Source organism: Macaca nemestrina, chromosome 5, assembly GCF_043159975.1.
Source record: "Macaca nemestrina isolate mMacNem1 chromosome 5, mMacNem.hap1, whole genome shotgun sequence".
Taxonomy (NCBI): domain Eukaryota; kingdom Metazoa; phylum Chordata; class Mammalia; order Primates; family Cercopithecidae; genus Macaca; species Macaca nemestrina.
This window is the reverse complement of record NC_092129.1, coordinates 146,896,836-146,922,639: the sequence shown is the minus strand read 5'-3', so window position 1 is coordinate 146,922,639 and position 25,804 is coordinate 146,896,836. Positions and strand designations below refer to the sequence as shown.

Below are 25,804 nucleotides of genomic sequence, written 5' to 3'. Positions count from 1 at the left end.
TTGGCATGCACCTGGGGTCCCAGCTACTCAGGAGGCTGAGGCAGGAGGATCGCTTGAGCCCAGCAGATTGAAGCTGCAGTGAGCTGTGATCATACCACTGCATTCCAGCCTGGGTGACACAGTGAGACCATGTCTCAAATAAATTAATAAATTAAATAAAAAATTTATCTAAGGAAATACAAAATACATTCGAAAGCTTCAATAATAGACTAGGACAAGCAGAAGAATCTGAGAACTTGAAGACAGGTCCTCTGAAATATTCTAGTCAGATAAATATAAGGAAATAAAAAAAAGTAGCTGAGCCTGGTGGTGTGTGCCTGTAGTCTCAGCTACTCAGGAGGCTAGGGCAGGAGGACTGCTTGAGCCCAGGAGTTAAAGGTTGCAAGAAGCTATGATGGCACCACTTCATTTCTACCTGAGCAACAGAGACCCTGTTTCTAAATAATAATAATAATAATTAATTAAATGAATAAATTTTTTTTTTAAGTTTAGAAAACCTCTTTAAGAAAATAGTAGATAAAAATTTCCCAAGTCTAACAAGTGAGTTAAGGCATCCAGATACAGGAGGCCCACTGATCCCCAGGCAAATACTGGGGAGAGGGAGGAGACTTTCCCACAAGAAACAAAAGCTGAGGGATTAAAAAAAAAAAAAAAAGCTGAGGGATTTTATCAACACCAGACTTGTCCTTACAAGAACTCTTAAAGAAAGAAAATCTTTCTTCAATCAGAAAGAAAACTCATTAATGAGCAATAAGTAATCATGTGAAGGTACAAAACTCACCAGTAAATATACAGAAAAACACAGAATATTATAACACTGTTAACTGTAGTGTGTAAACTATTCTTACCCTAAGTAGAAAGACAGATAAACCAATCAAAAAAAACTACAGCAACTTTTCAAGATACAGGCAGTCAAAAATGTTGCTGGGAAAACTAGATACCCATATGCAGAAAAATGAAACTCAATTCCTATCTCCCATAATACATAAAAATCAAATCAAAATAGATCAAAGACTGAAATCTAAGATCAAACTTTGAAGATACTATAAGGAAACATTTGGGAAAATCTCCAGGACACTGGTCTGGGCAAAAATTTTCTTGAGCAATACCTCACAAGCACAGGCAACCAAAACAAAAATGGACAAATGGGATAACATGAAGTTAAACAGCTTCTGCACAGCAAAGAAAACAATCAACAAAGTGAAGAGACAACCCATAGAATGGGAGAAAATATTTGCAAATTACCCGTCTGACAGGGGAATAACCAGAATATAAAAGGAGCTCAAGCAACTCTATAGGAAAAAAAATCTAATAATCTGATCAAAAAATGGGCCAAAGCTTTGAATAGACATTTCTCAAAACACATGCAAATGGCAAAGAGGCATATGAAAAGGTGCTCAACATCACTGACCATCAGAGAGAGGCAAATCGAAGCTACAACGAGAGCATCTCACCCTAGTTAAAATGGCTTACGTCCAAAAGTTGGCAATAACAAATGCTGGCAAGGATACGGAGAAAAGGGAACCTTCATGCACTGTTGGTAGGAATGTAAACTGGTTACAACCACCATGGAGAACAGTTTGGAGGTCCCTCAGAAAACTAAAAATAGAGCTATCCAGCAATCCCATTGCTGCGTAAATAATCGAACAAAAGGAAATCTGTATACAAAAAAGATGTCTGCACTCTGATGTTTGTTGTAGCACTGTTCACATTTTCTAAGATTTGGAAGCAACCGAAGTGTCCATCAACAGATGAATAAAAAAATGTGGTGCATATACACAGTGAAGTACTATTCAGCCATAAAAAGAATGGGATCTTGTCATTTACAACAACATGGATGGAACTGGATATCATTATGTTAAGTGAAATAAGCCAGACACAGAAAGACAAATTTCACATGTTCTCACTTATTTGTTGGAGCTAAAAATCAAAACAATAGAACTCAAGGATACAGAGAGTAGAAGGATGGTTACCAGAGGCTGGGAAGGGTAGTGTGGGAGAAGTGGGGAGGTAAGGATGATTAATGGGTATAAAAAAATTACTTACAAATAATAAGATCTACTCTTTGATAGCACAACAGGGTGACTACAGTGAATAATTATATATTTAAAAATAACGAGAAGAGTATAATTGGATTGTCACAACACAAAGGATAAATGCTTAAGGGGATGGATACCCCATTCTCCACGATGTGATTATTTCACAGTGCATGCCTGTGTCAAAACATCTCAGATATCCCACAAATACATACACCTAGTATGCACCCACTAAAAATTAAAAAAATTTTTAAAAACAATCACACTATCCAAAGCAATCTATAGGTTCAATGTAATTCTTTTCAAAATACCAATGTCATTTTTTCACAGAATTAGAAAAAACAATTCTAAAATTCACAAAAAAAGTACCTAAACAGCCAAAGGAATCCTAAGCAAAAAGAAAAAAGCTAGAAGCATTACACTATCTGACTTAAATTATACAAGGTTATAGCAACTAAAACAGCATGTATTAGTATTAAAATAGATACACAGATCAATGGAACAGAATAGAGAACCTAGAAATAAAGCCACATACTTAACAGCAAACTGATCTTTGAAAAGTCAACAAGCACATTCACTGGGGAAAAGACATCCTTTTCAGTAAATGGTTCTGGGAAAACTGGACAGGCATATGCAGAGGAATAAAAGATCCCTATCACTCACCATACACAAAAATCAACTCAAGACCGATTAAAGACTTGAATATAAGACCTGATACTCATGACAAAGACCTCAAAAGCACAGGCAACAAAAATAAAAATAGACAAATGGGACTTAAACAAAAAAGCTTCTGCACAGCAAAAGAAATAATCAAGAGTCAATGGCAACTTGCAAAATGGGAGAAAATATCTGCAAACTATATGACCCAACAGGGAACTAACATCCAGAATTTACAAGAAACTCAAACAACTCAACGAAAAAACCCCCAAATAATCCCATTAAAAGGTAGGCTAAGGACATGAATAGAGATTTTTCAAAAGAAGACAAATGGCCAACAAATACATGAAAAAATGTCCACTATCACTAACCAGCAGAGAAATGCAAATTAAAATCACAATGAGATATCTTTCACCAATCAGAGTGGCTATTACTAAAAATACAAAAAAACCCCCAAAAAACAAAAAAAAAACATGTTGGAGAGGATGTGGAGAAAAGGGAATTCTTATACACTCTTGGTGGGAATGAAAATCAGCACAATCCCTATAGAAAATAGTATGAAAGGCCAGTCATGGTGGCTCATGGCTGTAATCCCAGCACTTCAGGAGTCCGAGGTAGGCAGATTACGAGGTTAGGAGATCAAGACCATGCTGGCCGACAAGGTGAAACCCTGTCTCTACTAAAAATACAAAAAATTAGCCGGCCGTGGCAGCACGTGCCTGTAGTCCCAGCTACTCGGGAGGGTGAGGCAGGAGAATTGCTTGAACCTGGGAAGGAGAGGCTGCAGTGAGCAGAGATCGCATCACTGCACTCCAGCCTGGGCAACGGAGTGAGACTCCATTTAAAAAAAAAAAAGAAAAGAAAGAAAGTAGTATGAAAATTTCTCAAAGAACAAAAAATAAAACTACCACATGATCTAGCAGTTCCTCTGCTGGGTATCTGCCCAAAGGAAAATAAATCATATCAAAAAATACCTGTACTTGTATGTTTATCACAGCACTATTCATAATAAAAACTGTGGAATCAACCCAAGTTTCTAGGAGTAGATAAAGAAAATGTGGTATGGAATGGTACACAATTACCATTCAGCCATAAAAAAGAATGAAATCACGTGTTTTGCAGCAACATGGATGGAACTGGATGCCATTATCGTAATTGAAACAACTCAAACAAAGATAAATACCACATGTTTTCACTTGTAAGTGGGAGCTACATAATGTGTCCACATGGAGGCACTGTGGAATGATGAACAATGAAGACTCAGAGGGTGGGGTGAAAGGGTAGACGAAGGGAGGTTGCTTGGTGGTTACAACGTGCACTGTTCCAGTGATGGGTCCATTGAAGGCCCTGACTTCACCACAATGCAATATATCAACCCAGCAAACTGCACTTATACCTCATGAACATGTACAAATTAAAAAATAAGAGTATCACTCTGATAGATGTGTTGCCAACAGTCTATGGGGAGCAAGGTCAGCAGAAGGGAGAAAGTGAAGAAGCTATTGCAGTCACTACTGAAGTTATCCAGGGTGACCCGGACCAGATGATAGCGTAGTGGAGTAATTCTAATTACTTGGAAAGCTGCTCCACATTCTTATTAGTCAGTGCTAAGCTGTTTTTTCTAAAAGGTTATCACAATATTCTAGAATCAATATGGGAAATAAGATCCTTCTGAGGTCTGAACGATGTCCCATTTAAAAGCATATGGCTCTTTGAATACTGTCATTTATGTGTGAATCATTCTATCATAGATTTTAAAAAGATGTCCATTAAAAATAACCTTGGTCAGGCATGGTGGCTCATGCCTATAATCTCAACACGTTGGGAGGCCGAGGCGGGCAGATCACTTGAGGTCCAGAGTTTGAGACCAGCCTGCCCAACATGGTGAAACCCCTCCTCTACTAAAAATACAAAAATTAGCCAGGGCATGGTGGCGCACGCCTGTAATCCTAGCTACTTAGAAGGCTGAGGCAGGAGAATCACTTGAATCTGGTAGGCAGAGGTTCCAGTGAGCTGAGATTGTGTCACTGCACTCCAGCCTGGGTGACAGAGCGAGACTCTGTCTCAAACAAAAAACCTTAAAACACTTTCTTATTAGATACATAGTAAAAAACAACAGTATAAATAATTTGCCAATTAAAATGAGATTCCACTATTTAGCCTGAAGATCACAGAAGAAAATACTTTTCTGAGTTGTTAAAGGTAGAATAACTGATGTATCTTTTCTTTTCTTTTTTTTTGAGATGGAGTTTCACTCTTGTTGCCCAGGCTGGAATGCAATGGTGCAATCTCGGCTCACCGCAACTTCTGCCTCCCAGGTTCAAGTGATTCTCCTGCCTCAGCCTGCAGAGTAGCTGGGATTATAGGCATGCGCCAACATGCCCGGCTAATTTTTTTGTATTTTTAGTAGAGATGGGGTTTCTTCACGTGGTCAGGCTGGTCTTGAACTCCTGACCTCACGTGATCCGCCCGCCTCTGCCTCCCAAAGTGCTGGGATTACAGGTGTAAGCCACCATGCCCGGCTAACTGATGTATCTTGAGTGTAATATGACACTATACATCAAAAAACATACAATTATTTGTAATTACATGTCATTAAGAATAATTTAAGTTAAATGACACTATACATCATAAAGCCCTTTTAGAAATCATGGAACTTCTGACTTAGCAATTCTATGTCTAGGACATGTCCTAAGAAAATATACAAAGATTTGTGTGCAGAGTCTCATCACAAAGAGCTGTCAAAAATACGTAGATTAAAGTGTACTAGGGAAACTATGTAATGAACTGAATTGTATTTAAATTTTTGGCTGACAAAGCAAAGTGTCCAAAATATGTTAAGTGAATTAAAAGGAGGTTACAATTTATAAGTTAGTCATCATTTTGAAAATGGGAGTAGGGGAGTATGAACATAAACACTGAGTGTCTAAAAGTTAATAACGAAATATATATATACAAGACTGGCCAGGAGTTGAGATTACTGAATCTGGGTAATGGGTATCCAAAGTGGGGTGGGGTAACAGAAGGACTTTTCATGATCACCATTACCATTCTTTCTACTTTCGTAACTATATTTAAACTTTTCCACAGTAAAAGGTTATTTTAAATGTGAAAAAATATTCACTGAAGTGTTGTGTCAATCTGGGTATAGAACTACAGATGTTTTGCACAACTAAGTCCAAATTCTCATTCATTCTCCCAGTCACTTCAAAACACCACTGAGACAAGTTTAACTTACCACCCAACAAGCATTTCCAAGATCAGCAATCTTCACCTTGAGCTTTTCTGCATTTTTTGGCTCAAGGGGATTAACAAGAAAATTTCCAGCCGTGGATTTTCCTACAGACAACAGGCATCATCAATAAGACTGTTCAATGAACAGAGAAATACCCAATGAGTAATAAAGTTCTCCAAGGTAAGAGTAATACAGTTAGCAATACCCAAGAGACAACTTACATTTTTCTAAGACAAAAAGAGCATAGCAACACCTTGAGTGTCTAGAATTAAAAAGCTCTGCCCTCATAGCAACAAATGAAATGCTGTGTACCCAGTACATGATGGATAAAGTTAGTTACAGACTACAATTTAAAGGTAACTTAGACATACCTGTTGTAAAGCTATAGTTACATAAACAATGATACTTTTAGTCTAGAAATCTATGATTGTGTTGTGCAGGGAAGGAGTGTTGAGGAAGTATAGCTGCATAGGTACCTTTGTTGTCCAGTGGTCCATTATGTTCTTGCTCTTGTTCATCTTCACAGGGTATCTCTGCCCGAATGCTTTCTTGAAGTTGGCTAATGTGTTGTTCACTGAATGACTGATCTATAGTTGAGGAAGACTGGCACACCATGGTGTCTGACACCTCAGATTTTATAGGTGTACAAGAGTCTGTTTCTTGAGATGTGCTGCTGTCTCCATTTTGGGAGCTTAGGAAACTAGATTCCTGATTCAAATTTTGGACCTCACAGTCATTAGCATTATGTAGATCCTCTTTATGTCTCAATGTTTCACTATTACTGTTCTGAGTATAATTAATGACTTCAATCACTCCATTGCAATTAATTTCTGCTGCACCACCCTCTGTATCACGTTCCATAAGTGTTTGATCCTGGCCAATGGTACTTGACTCTTCTAAGGAACAAACGAATAAAAAAAGATGTATGCATATGTGTGTGAATGAAAGAACAGAAACATTTCTCACAAGATTAAAACATTTTCTAGAACTTATACTGAGTGACATAAAAACATGACTAAACATCTAAAACTCACTTCTGGAAGGGCCAAGATCTTACTTTTACCCAATTGTTAAATGAAATCTATGTTCCATTTCCTGAGAAAAGTTACAAATTACATTTAAACATTACCTGCCTAACATTTATGACAAGATCCATATTCTTATAAAGATACCCCCAGAGATATGTTGTATGTATGAAACCACTGTATTATATAGCTATGATAAATTAACATTAAAGTGTGTTATAAAGTAATTTTTGTGATGTTCTATTTATACCAAGTTTTTCTTGGGTCATTTTATTAGGTGGGTTCTCTTTCAAGGGTCTTTCAACAGGACTCTCTGATTCTTCTTGCTTGTTTGGTCTTTTTTGCCCAGGGCCCGACTCTTTCTCCATTTCCTCAATTTCCTGCATTCGCTTCTCTAGTAATTCTGCCTGGCGCTTCTGCTTCTTCTTCAATTTCTTCTTCTTATTCTTTGACATTTTGTCAGCCTGGGCGGAGATTACAAACAGATAAAGCCTTCAGGTGGCTAATTAATTACCCCCAGTTGGAGACAGTTGTTAACTTTAATTACCTCCTAATTAAATTTCACAAATCTTTCCCTAACATAGCACTTAAGTCTTTCATTAAATTAAAAGATGTGGGATACTCTTACAAACCCAAATGAAAACAGAATAAATAACAAAGTATGGTCTTCTGAGCAGTCTGTGGGGCTGGTTTACATTCAGACAAACTCAAATTTTTTAGAGGCCTCACCAGTACAAATTTGATGAAGGTGCATGGGAATTTACTGGAGAAAATTATAGAAGCGCAGGAATTTTTTTTCCTTTTGGTTCTCAAACTTGAAACAAACTATTACCATCTACAACAGAAGAACCCATGCCCGCAGTCCATAGATCAAAATTAGATATAGAAACACCTTATACTTACTGGTTTAGGTTGGGGAGCAGTACTGACTGAAAAGAAAAGAAAACCAAGTAAGAATTCTGGCATTCATCAGGCAATATAAACTAAGGCTCAGATAAAACACTCTACCAGAATGAAAAGTCTTTCTTACGTAGTCTACATTGCAGAAAAAACTTATTATTTTTAAATGACTTAGGCAGAAGCCATATTATTGTTAACATTTTTTTTTTTTTTTTTTTTTGAGACGGAGTCTCGCTGTGTCTCCCAGGCTGGAGTGCAGTGGCGTGATCTCGGCTCACTGCAAGCTCCGCCTCCCGGGTTCACGCCATTCTCCCGCCTCAGCCTCCCAAGTAGCTGAAACTACAGGCGCCCGCCACCACGCCCGGCTAGTTTTCTGTATTTTTAGTAGAGACGGGGTTTCACCATGTTAGCCAGGATAGTCTCGATCTCCTGACCTCGTGATCCACCCGCCTCGGCCTCCCAAAGTGCTGGGATTACAGGCTTGAGCCACCGCGCCAGGCCTATTGTTAACATTTTTAAAGAAAATAATGCATAACAGAAATTGCCAAACTTAAAAAAAAGGTAGCATCAGTAAGTGCAAAGAACCAAGTTCCCATTTCTGGTTTCCACGACTAAAGCTGCTAAAATCACCTATTTTCCATTTCCATGCACTGCTTTAAATAGAAAGGGACAAGCAACAACCTCTTCACCTCAAATGCTATCCAGAATCTGTCAGTTTTAAAAGGGGAGTCTAGGTGACATCAAGAGCTATAGTAATTTGCTCTATAGCATGTCATGGATAACTGTAGCTTAGCTGGAAGGCAGATCTTCAGTCTTCCTCTTTTAAAAATATTTGTATAATAACTGGCTAAAAAAACACGTAATAAAAATTTATACTCTGGATAAGTGTACATTCAGTGGTTTTAACACTATTCACACTGCTGTATAACAGCATCTGTAGAATGTTTTCATCTTGTAAAACAGAAACTACATCCATTTAACAACCAACTCCCCATTTCCCCCTTCTTTAGTCTTCCTTTTTAAAGGAAGTATATAACTAATACTTCAACTTGAGAATCAAACAAGTTCCTAAAAAGTGACACTACTAAAACTAAAATCTGTATCTCAAAAGAAAAAAAAAAAAAATCATAAAGCAGCCTTTATATATTTATTTATTTAATGTTATGTCTTGAGACAGGGTCTCACATTGTTGCCTAGGCCGGAGTGCAGTGGCACTATCACAACTCATGGCAGCCTTGACCTCCTAGGCTCAAACAATCATCCTGCCCCAGCCTCCTGAGTAACTGGACTACAGGCATGCACCACCATGCCTGGCTAATTTTTTTAATTTTTGTAGAGACAGGGTCTTACTATATTGCCTACCCTGGTCTCCAACTCCTGGGCTCAAATGATCCTCCCACCTCAGCCTCCCAAAGTGCTGGGTTATAGGCATCAGCCACTGTGCCGGGTCCCATAATTTATTTGGTATATAATACTGTATGGCACACTACTAACTGCTTCACCATTTAATCCCAATAATTCCCAGTGTAGGGAAAATAAAGCAAAATAACTCAGCTAAGGTTTCTCAGTGTAGGATGAAACCCAAATTCAAACCAAGTGTGTCTACTACAGTGTTTAAACCCAAACTCTTAATAGCAATGTTATCTTGTCCCTCTATAGACTACCAGTCCTATAAATGAGCATGTGTGATCACAGTAAGAGGTAAACACTTCAAAAACCATCAAATCATAAGAAAAAATATTTTTAAACAATACACACCAGCTTTTATAAGATACAACACAAAGACACAACAATATCTAGTTTTCTCCTTCCCCTATGGAAGTAACAGTGAGAATGTCTCTTGGAAGCTTATAATATTTCTTAAATATGTTATTATTGAAATGGATTGAGTAGTGTTTAATTCCCTGGTAACAGAATAAAAATAGAAATTTCTTTTAACTTCTAATGAGAGCAAAGTCCCTAAAAGAAAATATACCTGCAGATCCGGAAGGCGGAGGAGCTCCAGATCGCTGCCATTCTGTTGCTTCTGCAGCCAGCCTCCGAATGTACTGCTCATTCACTGACAATAAGATGTTCTCTGGTTTAATGTCAGTGTGGATGATACGGCACTTGGTATGTAAGTAATCAAGACCCTGTAACACCTGAATGGAAATAGAGTGGCAGACTTGCAAACACAAAATACAGGTTTTCTGGATAAGCAAGAGATTATAACAGGACATTAAAAAAAATATATGATAGGGTTTTCTATAGAGAATAAAAGCACCTTTTAAAAAAAGCACAAAGAAACTTTCTCAGAAAGATTTTTTTTTTGAGACGGAGTCTCGCTTTGCTGCCCAGGCTGGAGTGCAGTGGCACGATCTTGGCTGACTGCAAGCTCCGCATCCCGGGTTCACGCTATTCTTCTACCTCAGCCTCCTGAGTAGCTGGGACTACAGGAGCCTGCCACCATGCCCGGCTAATTTTTTGTATTTTTAGTAGAGATGGGGTTTCACCATGTTAGCCAGGATGGTCTCGATCTCCTGACCTCGTGATCCACCCGTCTGGCCCTCCCAAAGTGCTGGGATTATAGGCGTGAGCCACCGTGCCCGGCCCTCAGAAGGATTAAACTATGAAAAAGGCAAGAATTTATTTACAATAAAAAATTCTTCAATGTTTTACAAAGCTAATTCTATTTGGAGATATTCTTCAACTATGTACATTGCAAAGACTGAGAATAAACATTCAACACACCCTCTAAGTGTTGTAATGTAGGTGATGACAGAGATTTAGATATCTTTAATTCAAATTTCCTCATTGATGAAGAACTGAGGTCTCTTGCCGCCCAGTTTGGAGCTCTTTCCAGGACATATTATCCAAACAAATTTTTGCCCCTTGAAGTATTAAAATTTTCCTGATGGTAAAATTCTATACTGTATATTGATGGCTCTTTAGAAAATTAGAAAATTCCCATGAATCATGCTGTATAAAGAGATGGCAATAATCTGACATAGCAATTATCTATTCATGTAAAATTACTATTTGCAACCAGAACTTCTGGATAAGGGCTCCAATGTTCCCAAGTCAGGAATCTCAGCTTCCCTTTCTAATTATTATGGGAGGCAAACCTAGGCGAAAATAGTTATGTTAAAACATTTAAAAACAGAATAAGCACAATAAACTCTAAAGGTTGAATGAAATATTTAATTTTAGCAATTAAAATTAACATTTGTTTTCTTTGAGACGGAGTCTTGCTCTGTCGCCCAGGCTGGAGTGCAGTGGCACGATCTCAGCTCACTGCAACTTCCGCCTCCTGGGTTCAACCGATTCTCCTGCCTCAGCCTCCCGAGTAGCTGGGATTACAGGTGCTTGCCACCATGCCCGGCTAATTTTTGCATTTTTTTTTTTTTTTTTTTTTTGAGACGGAGTCTTGCTCTGTAGCCCGGCCTGGAGTGCAGTGGCCGGATCTCAGCTCACTGCAAGCTCCGCCTCCCGGGTTTACGCCATTCTCCTGCCTCAGCCTCCGGAGTAGCTGGGACTACAGGCGCCCGCCACCTCGCCCGGCTAGTTTTTTGTATTTTTAGTAGAGACGGGGTTTCACGGTGTTAGCCAGGATGGTCTCGATCTCCTGACCTCGTGATCCGCCCCTCTCGGCCTCCCAAAGTGCTGGGATTACAGGCTTGAGCCACCGCACCCGGCCTAATTTTTGCATTTTTAGTAGAGACAGGGTTTCGCACTGTTGGCCAGGCTGGTCTTGAACTCCTGACCTCAGGTGATCTGCCCACCTCGGCCTCCCAAAGTGCTGGGATTACAGGCGTGAGCCACTGTGCCCAGCCAATAACTTACTTTTTAAAACAAAAATTCTTTTTTTTGAGATGGAGTCTCGCTCTGTTGCCCAGGCTGGAGTGCAGTGTCGCAATCTCGGCTCACTGCAAGCTCCGCCTCCCGGGTTCACGCCATTCTCCTGCCTCAGCCTCCCGAGTAGCTGGGACTACAGGCGCCTGCCACCACACCTAGCTAATTTTTTGTATTTTTAGTAGAGATGGCGTTCACCGTGTTAGCCAGGATGGTCTTGATCTCCTGACCTCATGATCCACCCGCCTCGGCCTCCCAAAGTGCTGGGATTACAGGTGTGGGCCACTGCACCCGGCCTTAAAACAAAAATTCTACTGGAAAAAATAAACTCCTGACACTTTAAGAATATTAAAAAATCACTACAAAGTCAAGACTAAGATACATACTTGCTGAATAATTTTTTTGACACAAGGCAGTGGAAGCCCCTGATAATTGGACTTGATGATCCACTTGAGCAGATGGTGCCCCAAAACTTCAAATACCATGCAGATATCTAGGAATTCATTAAGGAGGAAAAAAAAAAAAGGCACAAAAGAACAGGGCAAGACAAGCTGTGAATTCCACCCATTAAAATATTATGTATTGTTTTCTTTCAGTATAAAAAGTTACAGAGCTTGAATGAATAAATATGTAGCTGTCAATATTCTAAAATTTCAAAGTCTAATTCTATAGTCAATGAAAGCATCCATGAAACATAAAATTGTGGGCAGCTGGCTTATCAGTATTATTATGTACATTAAAATACGCAATGGTAAAAGAAAAAGTGAAACCTACATATGCAAATAGTGAAAGAAAGCAGTAGGCTCAAGCTGTTGATTAGGTAAATTAGTTTCTTCCCTAATATCAAAATTGGTGTCCGGGGTAAAAATTCCCACTCTCACAGTTTCAAAGCAAGGAAAAACAAATCATTCCTTAACTATAGAAGAGACAAATGTACAAGAAAGACTTAAACCTCAAAAACATAAATGCCAACATTTTTTTAAGTAGGAAACTTGCTTAATGCTCTGCAGTTTACAAAACTAATCTTGATTCCAGCGCCACCATGTGTTGTCCTTATGTATGAACAACCTGATGACACCACACAGTAGGAATACTCTGAGTCTAAAATTGTGCAGGGCACAACAGGGATTTTAGTAGTATCTTGATGTCTTCCACCCCCACTAGCTTCTACATGCAAGTCAAGACATACATATACAGTAATGGTCTAGTGCTCAGACTTTAAGATTCTCCATTAAAGGAAAGCCTGAGCTCCTTGGAAAAATGGCCAAATCCAACACAGGAAAAATACAGGGTAAACTTGGAACACCTTGCTGTTCCAACAAATAAGATAATACGTCAGGAAGAAACAGGAACCATCTTGAAAAGGATGTCACCAGCCATGTGGAGACTTTTTTTTTGAGACGGAGTCTTGCTCTGTTGCCTAGGCTGGAGTGCAGTGGCGCTATCTCAGCTCACTGCAACCTCCGCCTCTCGGCACTACAGGCACGCACCACCATGCTGGGCTAATTTTCCTATTTTTAGTAGAGACAGGGTTTCACCATATTGGCCAGGCTGGTCTCGAACTCCTGACCTCATGATCCACCCGCCTCGGCCTCCCAAAGTGCTGGGATAAGAGGCGTGAGCCACTGCACCTGGCCAGACCATTTTAAAGAATAAAATTACGAGTTAATATATGAATTGAAAACAGAACAAGTCCACACTGATCTGAAAGTAAGTGTGGAGGCAGGAGGAAGAGAAACATCTTCTTTAGAGAAGAAAGCCAAATAATAAATATATAAGGGATTACAGAAATAGAAAATCACTATTTTACAATCACTACAGTATATACTATTACTGATTCAGATAAGAATCAGTGAATACTAAAATGACATGTGAAAGACTGTTGGGAAAAAGGATTGTCACAGTGTCAAAATATCATTCCACAGATTGCTTATTAATTATGAAAAGAACAAAGTACCTTTACAACTGCGAAATCTGGAAGGCACTGCCTTAACCAAGTGATCAAACTTATTACCACCAATGATAAGCACAAATTCACATCATGTGCCTTCTAATGCAATATACTGAGAAGACTAAAACATAATCCATGTAGTATGCTTGACAAACACGGTTAACCTGAATTTAATTATGAGGGAACAGTCAAACAAATCCAAACTAAGGTGACATAAAACAACTAGCCTAGATTCTTAAATAAATCAAAAAAAAAAAAAAAAAAAAGCAATTTCATAAAAGAAACATTCCAAATTATCTAAAATTAAAAGTCCATGACAACTTAAAACACAGATCAAAATTACAATAAGAGGCTGGGCACGGTGGCTCAAGCCTGTAATCCCAGCACTTTGGGAGGCCGAGACGGGTGGATCACGAGGTCGGGAGATCGAGACCATCCTGGCTAACACGGTGAAATCCCGTCTCTACTAAAAAATATAAAAACCTAGCTGGGCGAGGTGGCGGGCGCCTGTAGTCCCAGCTACTCGGGAGGCTGAGGCAGGAGAATGGCGTAAACCCGGGAGGCGGAGCTTGCAGTGAGCTGAGATCTGGCCACTGCACTCCAGCCTGGGTGACTGAGCGAGACTCCGTCTCAAAAAAAAAAAACAACAAAAAACAAAATTACAATAAGATAGCATCTCAAACTAATAAATGACTAAAATAAAAAAACTAAACATCACCAAATGTAGGTGAGGTTGTCCAACAATTAGAACTCTTGTATTATGCTAGGAGGAAGTCTAAAATGGTACACATGCTTTGGAAAACTGCTTGGCAAATTCTTAAATATAAAACCTATGAAGGGCCAGGCATGGTAGCTCATGCCTGTAATCCTAGCACTTTGGGAGGCCGAGACAGGTGGATCCTTTGAGCCCAGGAGTTCAAGGAGACCAGCCTGGGAAACAAGGTAAAATCCCATCTCTATAAGAAAAATCCAAAAATTAGCCAAGTGTGGTGGCGTGTTCCTGTAGTCCCACCTACTCAGGAGGCTGAGGTGAGAGGATCACCTGAGCCCAGGAGGTTAAGGCTACAGTGAGCAGAGATCATGCCACTGCACTCTACCCTGAGTGACAGAGTGAGACCCTGTCTCAAAAAGAAAACAAAATACAAAAAAAAAAAAAAAACAACCAAAAAAACCCCCAAAAAACCTAGCACCTATCAAGTTTTCTGCTTTAGCCAAGATGGAGTAACAGGGACTGGATTTATCTTATTGAAAAAACAATACTCAAATAGACCAAATACAGAAACAACAGAAGACTCTGGACATTAGACAACAAGTACAGTGGTTCCTGAAAAAAAGAAACAAGAGCTGAACCCGGGGATTGCCCCATCTTATTGCCTTGAGGCTTTCCAGGTAGACTCCACAAGTTGAATCAATGAACAACAGAATTAGTTCAAAATAAAATAATTTGGAAAAATAATCCAAACAAATCCACACATCCACAAAAGAGTAAGCTGTGGGGGCAACTCAAATAGTTGAGAGTCTGGAGAGACCAAGGCAGCTATAATTCACTGAACAAGGTATCAGAGAGGGGAGAGCTGCAGAAAGAGAGAAATTTGGAGATTTGCAGAGGGGGCCCGCCCCTTTAAGGATTCAGCAAAGCACATGTGTGTGAGGAAACTAGCAGAGGCAGAGAAGAAAAAAACATCTTAAAGGATTATAGAGAACAATGCCTAGCATTCGCATAGGGCTTGGAACAGTGCCTGTTCCCAGCAAAGAGACTAGAAAAATTCAGTCACAGGGTATTTGGGTAGGATATATTTGGGAAGGTCTTGCCTCAGCAGAGGGAATGATTAGCTCTGGACTGAGCAATGCTTTGGATCCATCTAACAAATCATAAAAGTAAAATCTAAACGGATAAAACACTTTCCGAGTAACATAATAGCATCCCACAACAAGGCTCAAGAAGATTTACAGAAATACAAAACATCCAGCAGCCAATAAGGTAAAACTTACAAATGCGATCACCAGGCAATAAAACATATCCAAAATTAAAATAATCAATCATGTGAAACTGACTCAGAACCATCACAGACGTTAGAATTAGACAGGGACATTAAATGGTTATTATAGCTGTATTTCATATGTTCAAAAAATTAAGTAGAGATATGAAAGGTATTTTTTAGAAGACTGAAAATGGGCCAGGCGTGGTGGATCACGACTGTAATCCCAAGCACTTTGGGAGGCCAAGGCAGACGGATCACGAGGTCAGGAGTTCGAGACCAGCCTGACCAATATGGTGAAACTTCGTCTCTACTAAAAATACAAAGAAAACTAGCCAGGTGTGGTGGCGTATACCTGTAGTCCTAGCTACTCAGGAGGCTAAGGCAGGAGAATTACTTGAACCCAGGAGGCGGAGGTTGCAGTGAGCCAAGACTGCGCCACTGCACTCCATCCTGGGCAACAGAGGGAGACTCCATCTCAAAAAAAAAAAAAAAAAAAAAAGGACCGAAAATGAACTTCCGGAGACAAAAAGTGCAATGTGAGAGATGAAAACACACTGGATGGTATAAATGGCAGATTATTGTAGAAGAAAAAGATTAGTGAACTTAATGGCACAGCAACAGAATTAGTTCAAAATAAAACAATTTGGAAAAATAATCCAAACAAATCCACACATCCACAAAAGAGTAAGCTGTGGGGGCAACTCAAATAGTGACCCCTAAAAAGGGAAGACAGGAAGGAGGTGAAAGTATGTGCTTTTTGCAATGAATCAACAAATCATAAAGGTAAAGATTCACCAAGTAGCAAAGCATACCCCAAAGTGCTTAGATTCTGGATATCATTTCCCACTCAATGGAATTAGGGTTTCTTAGAGAAAAACTGATTCTAGATTTAAGACAGGAAATTCACAAGGTGAGCCTGGAACATCTTGATGCCAGGTAATAAACTGCCAAAATGTCATACAGATCCTGACTCAAGTAAGAATTACAAACTAGAGAAGATTCTGAGAAGATGGTAGAGTAAGAAGCCACCAGAAATGTTTCCCCACCTAGACAACCAATGCATTGGAAGAATCTGTCTAATGTGATTCTTAAGAAACTCTAGAGTCTACTGAATGCTCACAACTTCCAGAAGAGGCTTGGATAATAAATTATTATAAATGTTGGTCAATTTCAGCTCTTAGCACAGTGGCACCCACCTATCCCCTAATCCTATAGCAAGCAGCCCTACACACAGTTTGTTGGAGCCACAGTGAGCAAAAAGGATCCTGTTCCAAGTATCAGAAAGGTGGGTGGCCATTTTTGTACCCCTGCTCCATTGTTTTAAGCCCCTCCTCTGGCTGAAGTGATCTTGCAAGGATTTATAGGGCCAGTGCCCTATTTCCTCTCCTTCATTTCTTTCTTTTTCCCCTTTGGGAGTTAGACATTAAGACTAGGACATTTATGGCCAGGCATGGTGGCTCACACCTCTCATCTCAGCACTTTGGGAGGCCAAGGTGGGCAGATCACTTGAGGCCAGCAGTTCGAGACCAGCCTGGCCAACATGGTGAAATGCTGTTCTCTACTAAAAATACAAAAATTAGTCAAGTGTGGTCGCATGCACCTGTAATCCCAGCTACATGGGAGGCTGAGGCAGAAGAATTGCTTGAACCCAGGAGGCAGAGGTTGCAGTGAGCTGAGACGGTGCCACTGTACCTGTCTGTGTGACAGAGAGAGACTCTTGTCTCTAAATAAATAAATAGACTAGGACATTCAAAAGCAACTGCATATAGAGGTAAAATCAGAAAGTGACTGTGCATGTCCAGGGAAAGATGCAGACTAAGCAAAGGCCTTTCGTTTACATCTCAGGCGGATCCTTGGAAGAGACAGACTACATAACAAAAACAAAAACAAAACAGGGTCAGGCACAGTGGCTCATGCATGTAACCCCAGCACTTCGGGAGGCCGAGGCAGGATGACTGCTTGAGTCCAGGGGTTTGAGACCAGCCTGGGCAACATAGCAAGATCCCATCTCCACAAAAAATAAAAAATTAGCTGGGTGTGGTGGCATACAACTGTAATCTCCGCTATTTGAAAGGGTGAGGCAGGAGGACTGCTTGAATCCAGGACGTCGAGGCTGCAGTAAGTCATGACTGTGTCACTGTACTCCAGCCTTGGCAAGAGAGTGAGATCCTGTCTCAGAAAAAAAATAAATAAATAAAATAACAAACCCCATCAAACCTTAGGGATATGGCCAAATCTAATTTCCAGAGTTACCATATCAGATTTAAAAGTCCAGTTTTCAAAAGAAAATCACAAGGCATATGAAAAAATAGTTAAGTACAGCATATTCAATTGACAAAAATAAATCAATAGATACTGTCCCTGAAAAAGACTTGATGCAGACCTACTAGAAAAAGACTTTAAAACAAACGTCTTAAAGATGCTCAGGCCAGGTGTGGTGGCTCATTCCTGTAACCCTATCACTTTGGGAGGCCAAGGCAGGAGGATTGCTTGAACTCAGGAGTTCAAGACCAATCTGGGCAACACAGTGAGACTCCATCTCTACAAAAAGTTTAAAAATTAGCTGGGTGTGGTGGTATGCACCTGTAGTCTGGAGGCTTAGGCAGGAGAAGCACTTGAATCTGGGTAGTCAAGGCTGATGTGAGCCGTGTTCCCAACACCACACTCCAGCCTGGGTGGTGTGAAGACCTTGACAGAGCAAGACCTTATCTCGGGGGGGGGGGGGAAGCTCAAAGAACAAAAGATGTGGAGAAAGTCAAGAAAACAATATATAAACAAAATGGAAATATTAATAAGGATAAAAAAAAAAACTAAGAAGAAACCAAAGGAATTCTGGTGCTGAAAAGTACAATAACCGAAATAAAAAATTAACTAGAGGGATTCAAAGGCAGATCTGGGTAGGCAGAAGAAAGAATCAGCAAACCTGAAGTTAGGATGATGGAAATTATCAAGTGTGAGGAACAGAAAGAAAAAAGATTGAAGAAAAGTGAAGAGGCTTAAGGGACCTGTGGGATTTCATCAAGTAGACCAAATATACACTGTGGCAGTCCCAGAAGAACAGAGGAGGAGGCTGGGCACGGTGGCTCACGCCTGTAATCTCAGCACTTTGGGAGGCCAAGGCAAGTAGATCACTTGAGGTCAGGACTTCGAGACCAGCCTGGCCAACGTGGTGAAATCTCATCTCTACTGATACACAAAAATTAGCTGCGTGTGGTAGTGTGCACCTGTAACCCCAGCTACTCGGAAGGCTGAGGCAGGAGAACAGCTTGAACCCGGGAGGCAGAGATTGCAGTAAGCTGAGATTGCACCACTGTACTCCAGACTGGGTGACAGAGTGGTGAGACTCCATCTCAAAATAAAAAAATAAAAAAATAAAAAAGAAGAAACAGCCAGAGAGAATATTTGAAAAAAACAATGGTTGAAAACTTCTCAAATTTGATGAAAGACATGGATCCAAGAAGCTTAATGAGCATCAAGTAAGATGAACTCGAAGAGACCCACACCAAGACATATTAAAATCAAACTTTTGAAAGATAAAGAGGGAATCTTGAAAGCATCAAGAAGAGTGACTCTTCACATACAAGGGATCCTCAATAAGATTATCAGCAAGTTTCTCATTAGAAATTTTGGAGGCCAGAAAGCAGTGGGCCAATATATTCGAAATACTAAAAGAAAAATAATGTCAACCAAGAATCCTGTATTAAGCCAAACAGTATTTCAAAAGTGAGAGAAAAATTAAGACATCCCATGTAAACAGAAGCTGATCGAGTTCATTACCAGATGTGCCCTGTAAGAAATGGTCAAGGGAGTCCTATAAGGTGAAATGAAAAGACACTAAACAATAACACAAAGCCAGGCATCCATATGAAGAAATAAAGATTATCAATGAAGGTAAATACTTCAGTAATTATAAAAGCTAGTATTATTGTAATAATGGTTCATAACTCTTTTTGTTTTCTACATGATTTAAAAACCCAATATGTCAAATAATAATAATTAGTCTAAAACCTCATATAACTTTGGTTTGGTAGAATATATATATATATAAATGATCCAACTATATGCTGTCTACAAGAGACTCACTTTAGATCCAAATACACAAACAGATTAAAAGTGAAAGGTTGAAGAAAAGATTCCATGCAAATAGTAACCAAAAGAAATCAGGGGTGGTTACAACTTAAAGTATAATAATAAATAAATTAAAAAAAAAAAAAAAAAAAAAAAAAAAAAAAAAAGAAATCAGGGGTGGCTATACTAATATCAGACAAAATAGACTTTAAATCAGAAAAAGTTGCAAGAGATAAAGAAGGATATTATAAATATTAATAAAAGGTTCAACATACCACCAAGATATAACAATTATAGACATTTACATACTTATTAAAAGACCACCAAACTATATTAAACAAAAATTGACATAATTAAAGGGAGAAATAGTTCTACAATAATAGTTGACTTTAATGCCACGCTCTCAATAATGTTTAGAACAAGCAGATAGAAGATAAGCAATGAAACAGAGGACTTAACATAATAAACCAATGAGATCTAATAGTCATTTAACAGGTAGAGTTTCAGTTTTACAAGACAAAAAGGTATGAAGATGGATGATGGTAATGACTGCACAATTTTATGTTATGTGTACTTTACCACAACAAAGAAAAAATTAGACCAAAGAGGAAGAAGAACAATAAGAACAATAACAACAACCAGTAGTAGCAGTAGTAATAGTAGCAGCAGCAGCAGCAGACAAAAACAAAATAAAGCACAAGACATTTGGAGAGACTGAAACACTGACTAGAGAAACTTGTGACTAAAACTGGCCCCAATTTTTTTTTTTTGTATAATAATTGCATTCAGGTTATCTTCTTATTTAACAAATCTTTTTGTCAGAGAATGCATCTTGTTCTGCCAGCCACACTGGAGTACAGTGGTGCTATCACAGCCCACTGCAGCCTCAAACTCCCAGGCTCAAGTGACCCTGCTGCTTCAGCCTCCCAAGTAGCTGGGACTACAGGCATGAGCTACCATGCCTGTCTAGTATTTTTTATTTTTGTAGAGACAGGGTCTTGCTATGCTGCCCAGGCTAGTCTTGAACACCTCAGCTTCACAAGGTGCTGGGATTACAGGCATGAGATACAGTGACTGGCTAGGTTATATTTTAAGAGTCCTTGCCGTTTAGAAATGCACTCTAAAACAATTACTGATAAAATGTTTAAGATTGGCTACAGAATTATCAGGAGGTACAGACAAAACAAGATTGGCTACAAGCTGATAACTCCTGAAATGGGTAATGGATCTGTGGGGATTCGTTAAACTATTCCTACTTCTTTACATTTGAAATTTACCTACGATTCTGCTGGGAAAAAAAATTTTTTTAACCCCCGTGGTGGAGTCTTGCTCTGTCACACAGGCTGGAGTGCAGTGGCATGATCTCAGGTCACTGCAACCTCTGCCTTCCGTGTTCAAACGATTCTCCTACCTCAGCCTCCCAAGTAGCTGGGACAGGCACGTGCCACCACGCCTCGCTAATTTTTGTATTTTTAGTAGAGACGGGGTTTCACCATGTAGGCCAGTCTGGTCTTGAACTTCTGACCTCGTGATCCACCCGCCTTGGCCTACCAAAGTGCTAGGATAACAGGCGTGAGCCACTGCACCTGGCCAAGAAATGTTTTTAAACAAGGAATTAAATAGGCTGGGCACGGTGGCTCATGCTTGTAATCCCAGCACTTTGGGAGGCTGTGGCAGGTGGATCACCTGAAGTCAGGAGTTAGAGACCAACCTCATCAACATGGCAAAACCCTGCTTCTACTAAAAATACAAAAAGCAACTGCGCGTGGTGGTGTGCACCTCTAATCCCAGCTACTCGGTGAGGCAGGAGAATCACTTGAACCCAGAAGGCGGAGGTTGCAATGAGCCGAGATTGAGCCACTGCATTCCAGTCTGGGCAACAAGAACGAAACTCTGTCTCAAAACAAATAAATACATAAAAATTAAAAAGCAATTAAATAAAAAATTTGTCAAAACAAGATTATTTAAAATGCAGATTACTTAAAAAGACTAAACATAAAATAGGATTGTAAAGCTATTCTCTTAATGTTTCTAGCTTTGATCTGCTTTTTATTTGTTGAGAGAAATATTACAATTTGAAAATGTTGTTTTAATTTGTAAGCAGTGATATTAAAATGACCAAACATATAGTAGCTTAAAAAAATATTTGATAGAACATCATAATCAATTGGCAAAAAGGAAGAGCCAAATAATTGGAGTGAAAGAAAGCTAATGAGTAGCAATCAGAAGCACTGGTAATTGAAATCACAAGGTTAAATTTAAAAAAAATATCTTGGGGAGATAGTAGAAAGAAAATAACAAAAGGCTGAAAATAAAAGGCTTACATTATTGAGTAAGCACATTTAGGGCACATTATGAATAAAAGGAGCTAGCAAAAAAGACAGCATATAGCATGAAAAAAAAAAAGTATCCTAAAGACATAGGAAGTCATATAGGTAGATAATAATGACTGGCTAATGTCAACATTATACAGAGAAACCAACTGTCCTCCTTCTTAATCATTCTTTTCCCCTCACCTTCCAGGCAAGTAGAGTGAGCCAGTTTACATGGAATTCTGTAAGAACTAACTTTCTAGTTTAGTGTCCTTTATATTTTAATATGAGAAACGATAGTGGTCCAGAGAAAAAAATGCCTGAACAAACATAAACACACGAATGTGAATGTACAGCTCTGTGTGGGTATGTTATGTTGGGAAAATGGGTAGGAGCAGGAGAGTGACATGAGCCATTACTAACCCTTAACATAGTGTTCTGAGTTATATCCTTTCAATCTCTAATAGTAGTAACTAATGCAGGAACAAAGACAGCTGGGAGATAAAGATGAAGAAAGGAAAAAATGGCTAAGAACAAAGGGAGAAAAGAAAATAGGGAATCAATGGACAGAAGCTACAGAGAAATCACCTAGCAATGTTTGAAAAACATCTTGAGGGCAGGGCGCAGTAGCTCACACCTGTTATCCCAGCACTCTGGGAGGCCGAGGCGGGCAGATCACCTGAGGTCAGGAGTGTGAGACCAGCCTGACCAACATGGAGAAACCCCTTCTCTATGAAAAATACAAAATTAGCTGGGCATGTTGGCATGCATCTGTAATCCCAGCTACTTGGGAGGCTAAGGCAGGAGAATCATTTGAACCCGGGAGGCAGAGGTTATGGCAAGCCGAAATCGTGCCATTGAACTCCAGCCTAGGGAACAAGAATGAAACTCCATCTAAAAAAAAAAAGAAAAAGAAAAGAAAAATATCTTGGAACTTGAAATTCAAACACACTAAGATATTTCAATAGTTAAAAAGCCTTCTTTGCTTAGTTAGGGTCAAATAAAGGTACTCAGCATTACCGGGGAGATTTGAGAGTATTTCTATAGTTTTACTTGGAACTTTCGCAAATTAGTAAAGAAATCTGGCACAATGAAAAACATTACAAGATTAAATAATAGAAAAAACAGATACGGCCATCGTGACACCCTGTGTGTGTTTTTTAAAAATTTCTTGGTTAGAATTATTAATTCTTTGAAAACAGAGAAAGAGAGAGAGAGAGAGAGAGAGAGAAAGAGAGAGAGAGAGAGAGAGAAAGCCATCTACAAAATGACCACAATAAGCACAAGATACTGTTTTAAGATGGTTGCAGCAATTTTCCTTAGACATCTGGGGGATCTGTGATTTGTATTTTTCTAAGAAATGACTCAGAATTGACTTTAGAACAATAGTCTTTCCACATTATCAACTGTTTTCTCTCCTTTCCAACTTCCTTCCTGCTTCTCTGTTCAAATCTCTTCCCATAGTCTACATGAAACTACAGTCACATGTAATCCTGTCTCCTTTAAATAAAAAAAGATCAACAGCCATTAGGAATGTGCATTAAAGGAAGCTAAACATGCATGAAAAGTAAAATAATATATGAAATGTCTTTATACATTTTAAGACTAGCTTATAAACAGGTATTTTAGATTCTCCAATCTAAGTAAGATTCGACTTCAACTTTTACTGAAAAATCTGATTGACCTTTATAAGCATAGCTGTTTCAACAACTTTTCAATTAGCTCACCGCACATCACTTTGATACCTGTGAAGAAAATCAGCTACAGTTCCTTCCAATTCTACAATTCTAAAAATCCAGATAAAAACATAAAACAAGTCAGTTTTTCATTATAACAGAACACGAATAATTACACCCTTTTAGACTCTAAACATAATCTACATTCACAGCCTCTTCAAAGTTGAGGCTTAGTATAATAAATACAATCATACTTTAAATCGTTTACCCAGTTTCTTCCTTTCTTTATCTTTCTCTTTCTTTCTTTTAGACAGTATCTTTTTTTTTTTTTTTAAGACAGAGTCCGGCTCTGTCGCCCAGGCTGGAGTGCAGTGGACTCAATCTCAGCTCACTGCAACCTCTGCCTCCCGGGTTCAAGTGATTCTCCAGCCTCAGCCTCCCCAGTAGCTGGGATTACAGGAGCCTGTCACCACGCCCAGCTAATTCTTGTATTTTAGTAGAAACAGGGTTTCACCATGTTTGCCAGGTGGGTCTCGAACTCCTGACCTCAGGTTATCCACCTGCCTCGGTCTCCCAAAGTGCTGGGATTACAGGTGTGAGCCACCATGCCCAGCCAACACACTATTTTTCATAATAAATTACTTCCCTTAAGGTTTCTGTGCTAACAAAAATCATAGATTCTTTACTTGGTGATACAAGGCATTTTCTAAAAGTTTCTTTGATTTCGGTCTAATTGCCTGAAAAGGGGACAAAAAACTTAAAGCAATATCCTGAAAAATCACACCACACAAAATCAGACAAAATTCAGAGCTGTGTTCAGAAGTGTACAATAAAAGAGGTAATTTTATTATAGTTTGCCTTGAGAAAAGACACCAAGGCCATCTACACAACAAATCTAGTTCCTTTCTTTGGGATTGGGATGATTTATTCTCAAATAGGTTTTTAAAAGGATACGTGTTCCATTAACTCCTGATATTTTAAAGTCATCTAGTAGTTGAACAACCATCTCTCTGTTTGGATCATTAGGGTCTGAATTGCGAACCTGTAGTGGGGAAAAGAGAGTAAAGCATGGAAATAAGCCAAATGGTATGGGAAGAATACTTACAGCAAATTAACTACAAGAAAGAGCTCACATAAATCTATCTTTAAAATATACTAAAATTTCAATAGCTTTAATGGAGAAAAATCTTAGTCAATTCATAAGAGGAAATACAACCAACAGGAACTATTTTTCTAATTTTGCTAAACTATTTTGCTCCCTGATATCAAAGTGTGGCCTCCAAATTAACTGCAGATTACCAGGCTATGAGGAACTAAGCAGCTTTTGCAGGATGCGAATCAACTATAGCACCAACAGCACTGTTTATTTCAGCCAACATTTTTTTTTTTCATGGAAAAACTTTCTCAATGAAGAAAACAGTATTTACTTTTGGGTAGGTACAAGGCTCCTAAACTTGTCACAAACGGACATTCTGAAAAGTACTGTCTTAAGCCAGGTGCAGTGGCTTGTGCCTGTAACCCCAGTTACTCTGGAGGCTAATAAGGCAGATCATTTGAGGCCAGGAGTCGAAAATAAGAAAAATACTGCCATAGAAATCTCCTGGTGCAACATTCTCACTTTATGAATAAAAAATCTAAAACTCAGAAAGAAAAACACGGTAACATGGAGAACATATCGGGGTAAAGGTGACCTAAACCCAGGTTTTCTAATTCTGAGTTTAAGTTCCTTCTACCACAATGGCATATTCCTAATTTAAAACAAAATTAAAAGTACATTTTTTATAGAATTTATCTCAGTTTCCAGGTATAAATGGAATCAGTAAATACAGTATTTTTATATTATGTATTCTATAACATATTTGAAAACAACAAAAAAGATGCTATACATTTATTTACACAACTTTCATTTTAACCATAGTAGGAAAGAAAAACATTATGACAGTAGTTACCTGGCCTGTAAAACATGCTCAGTGAATATTTTTATTCATTTGAAAGGTTTTTTTTGGTTCATGTGTGTAAGAATTCTAATCATAGCATTTCCCACCAGTTCCCTACTACATGCATGGAATGTGAAAATATTGTTGTCTTCCTTAACCTCTTTAAGGATACTAGAACTTTATAGAGAAAATTA

At 38.9% G+C, this 25,804-nt stretch overlaps 1 protein-coding gene across 7 annotated transcripts in view; it reads right to left on the bottom strand.

Moving 5' to 3' along the window:
- The window catches only part of LOC105474511 (SRSF protein kinase 1), a 117,567-nt gene that overhangs the window by 56,644 nt on the left and 35,119 nt on the right, over positions 1-25,804 (bottom strand). For all 7 annotated transcript variants that reach the window (XM_071097154.1, XM_071097153.1, XM_071097152.1 and 4 more), the window contains 7 exons: positions 24,628-24,715; positions 12,071-12,177; positions 9,829-9,994; positions 7,857-7,882; positions 7,204-7,417; positions 6,405-6,824; positions 5,932-6,032 (listed from right to left, as the gene is read on the bottom strand). In XM_071097154.1, coding sequence (XP_070953255.1) covers positions 5,932-6,032; positions 6,405-6,824; positions 7,204-7,417; positions 7,857-7,882; positions 9,829-9,994; positions 12,071-12,177; positions 24,628-24,715 — 1,122 coding nt within the window. The remainder of the gene's footprint in view (positions 1-5,931; positions 6,033-6,404; positions 6,825-7,203; positions 7,418-7,856; positions 7,883-9,828; positions 9,995-12,070; positions 12,178-24,627; positions 24,716-25,804) is intronic.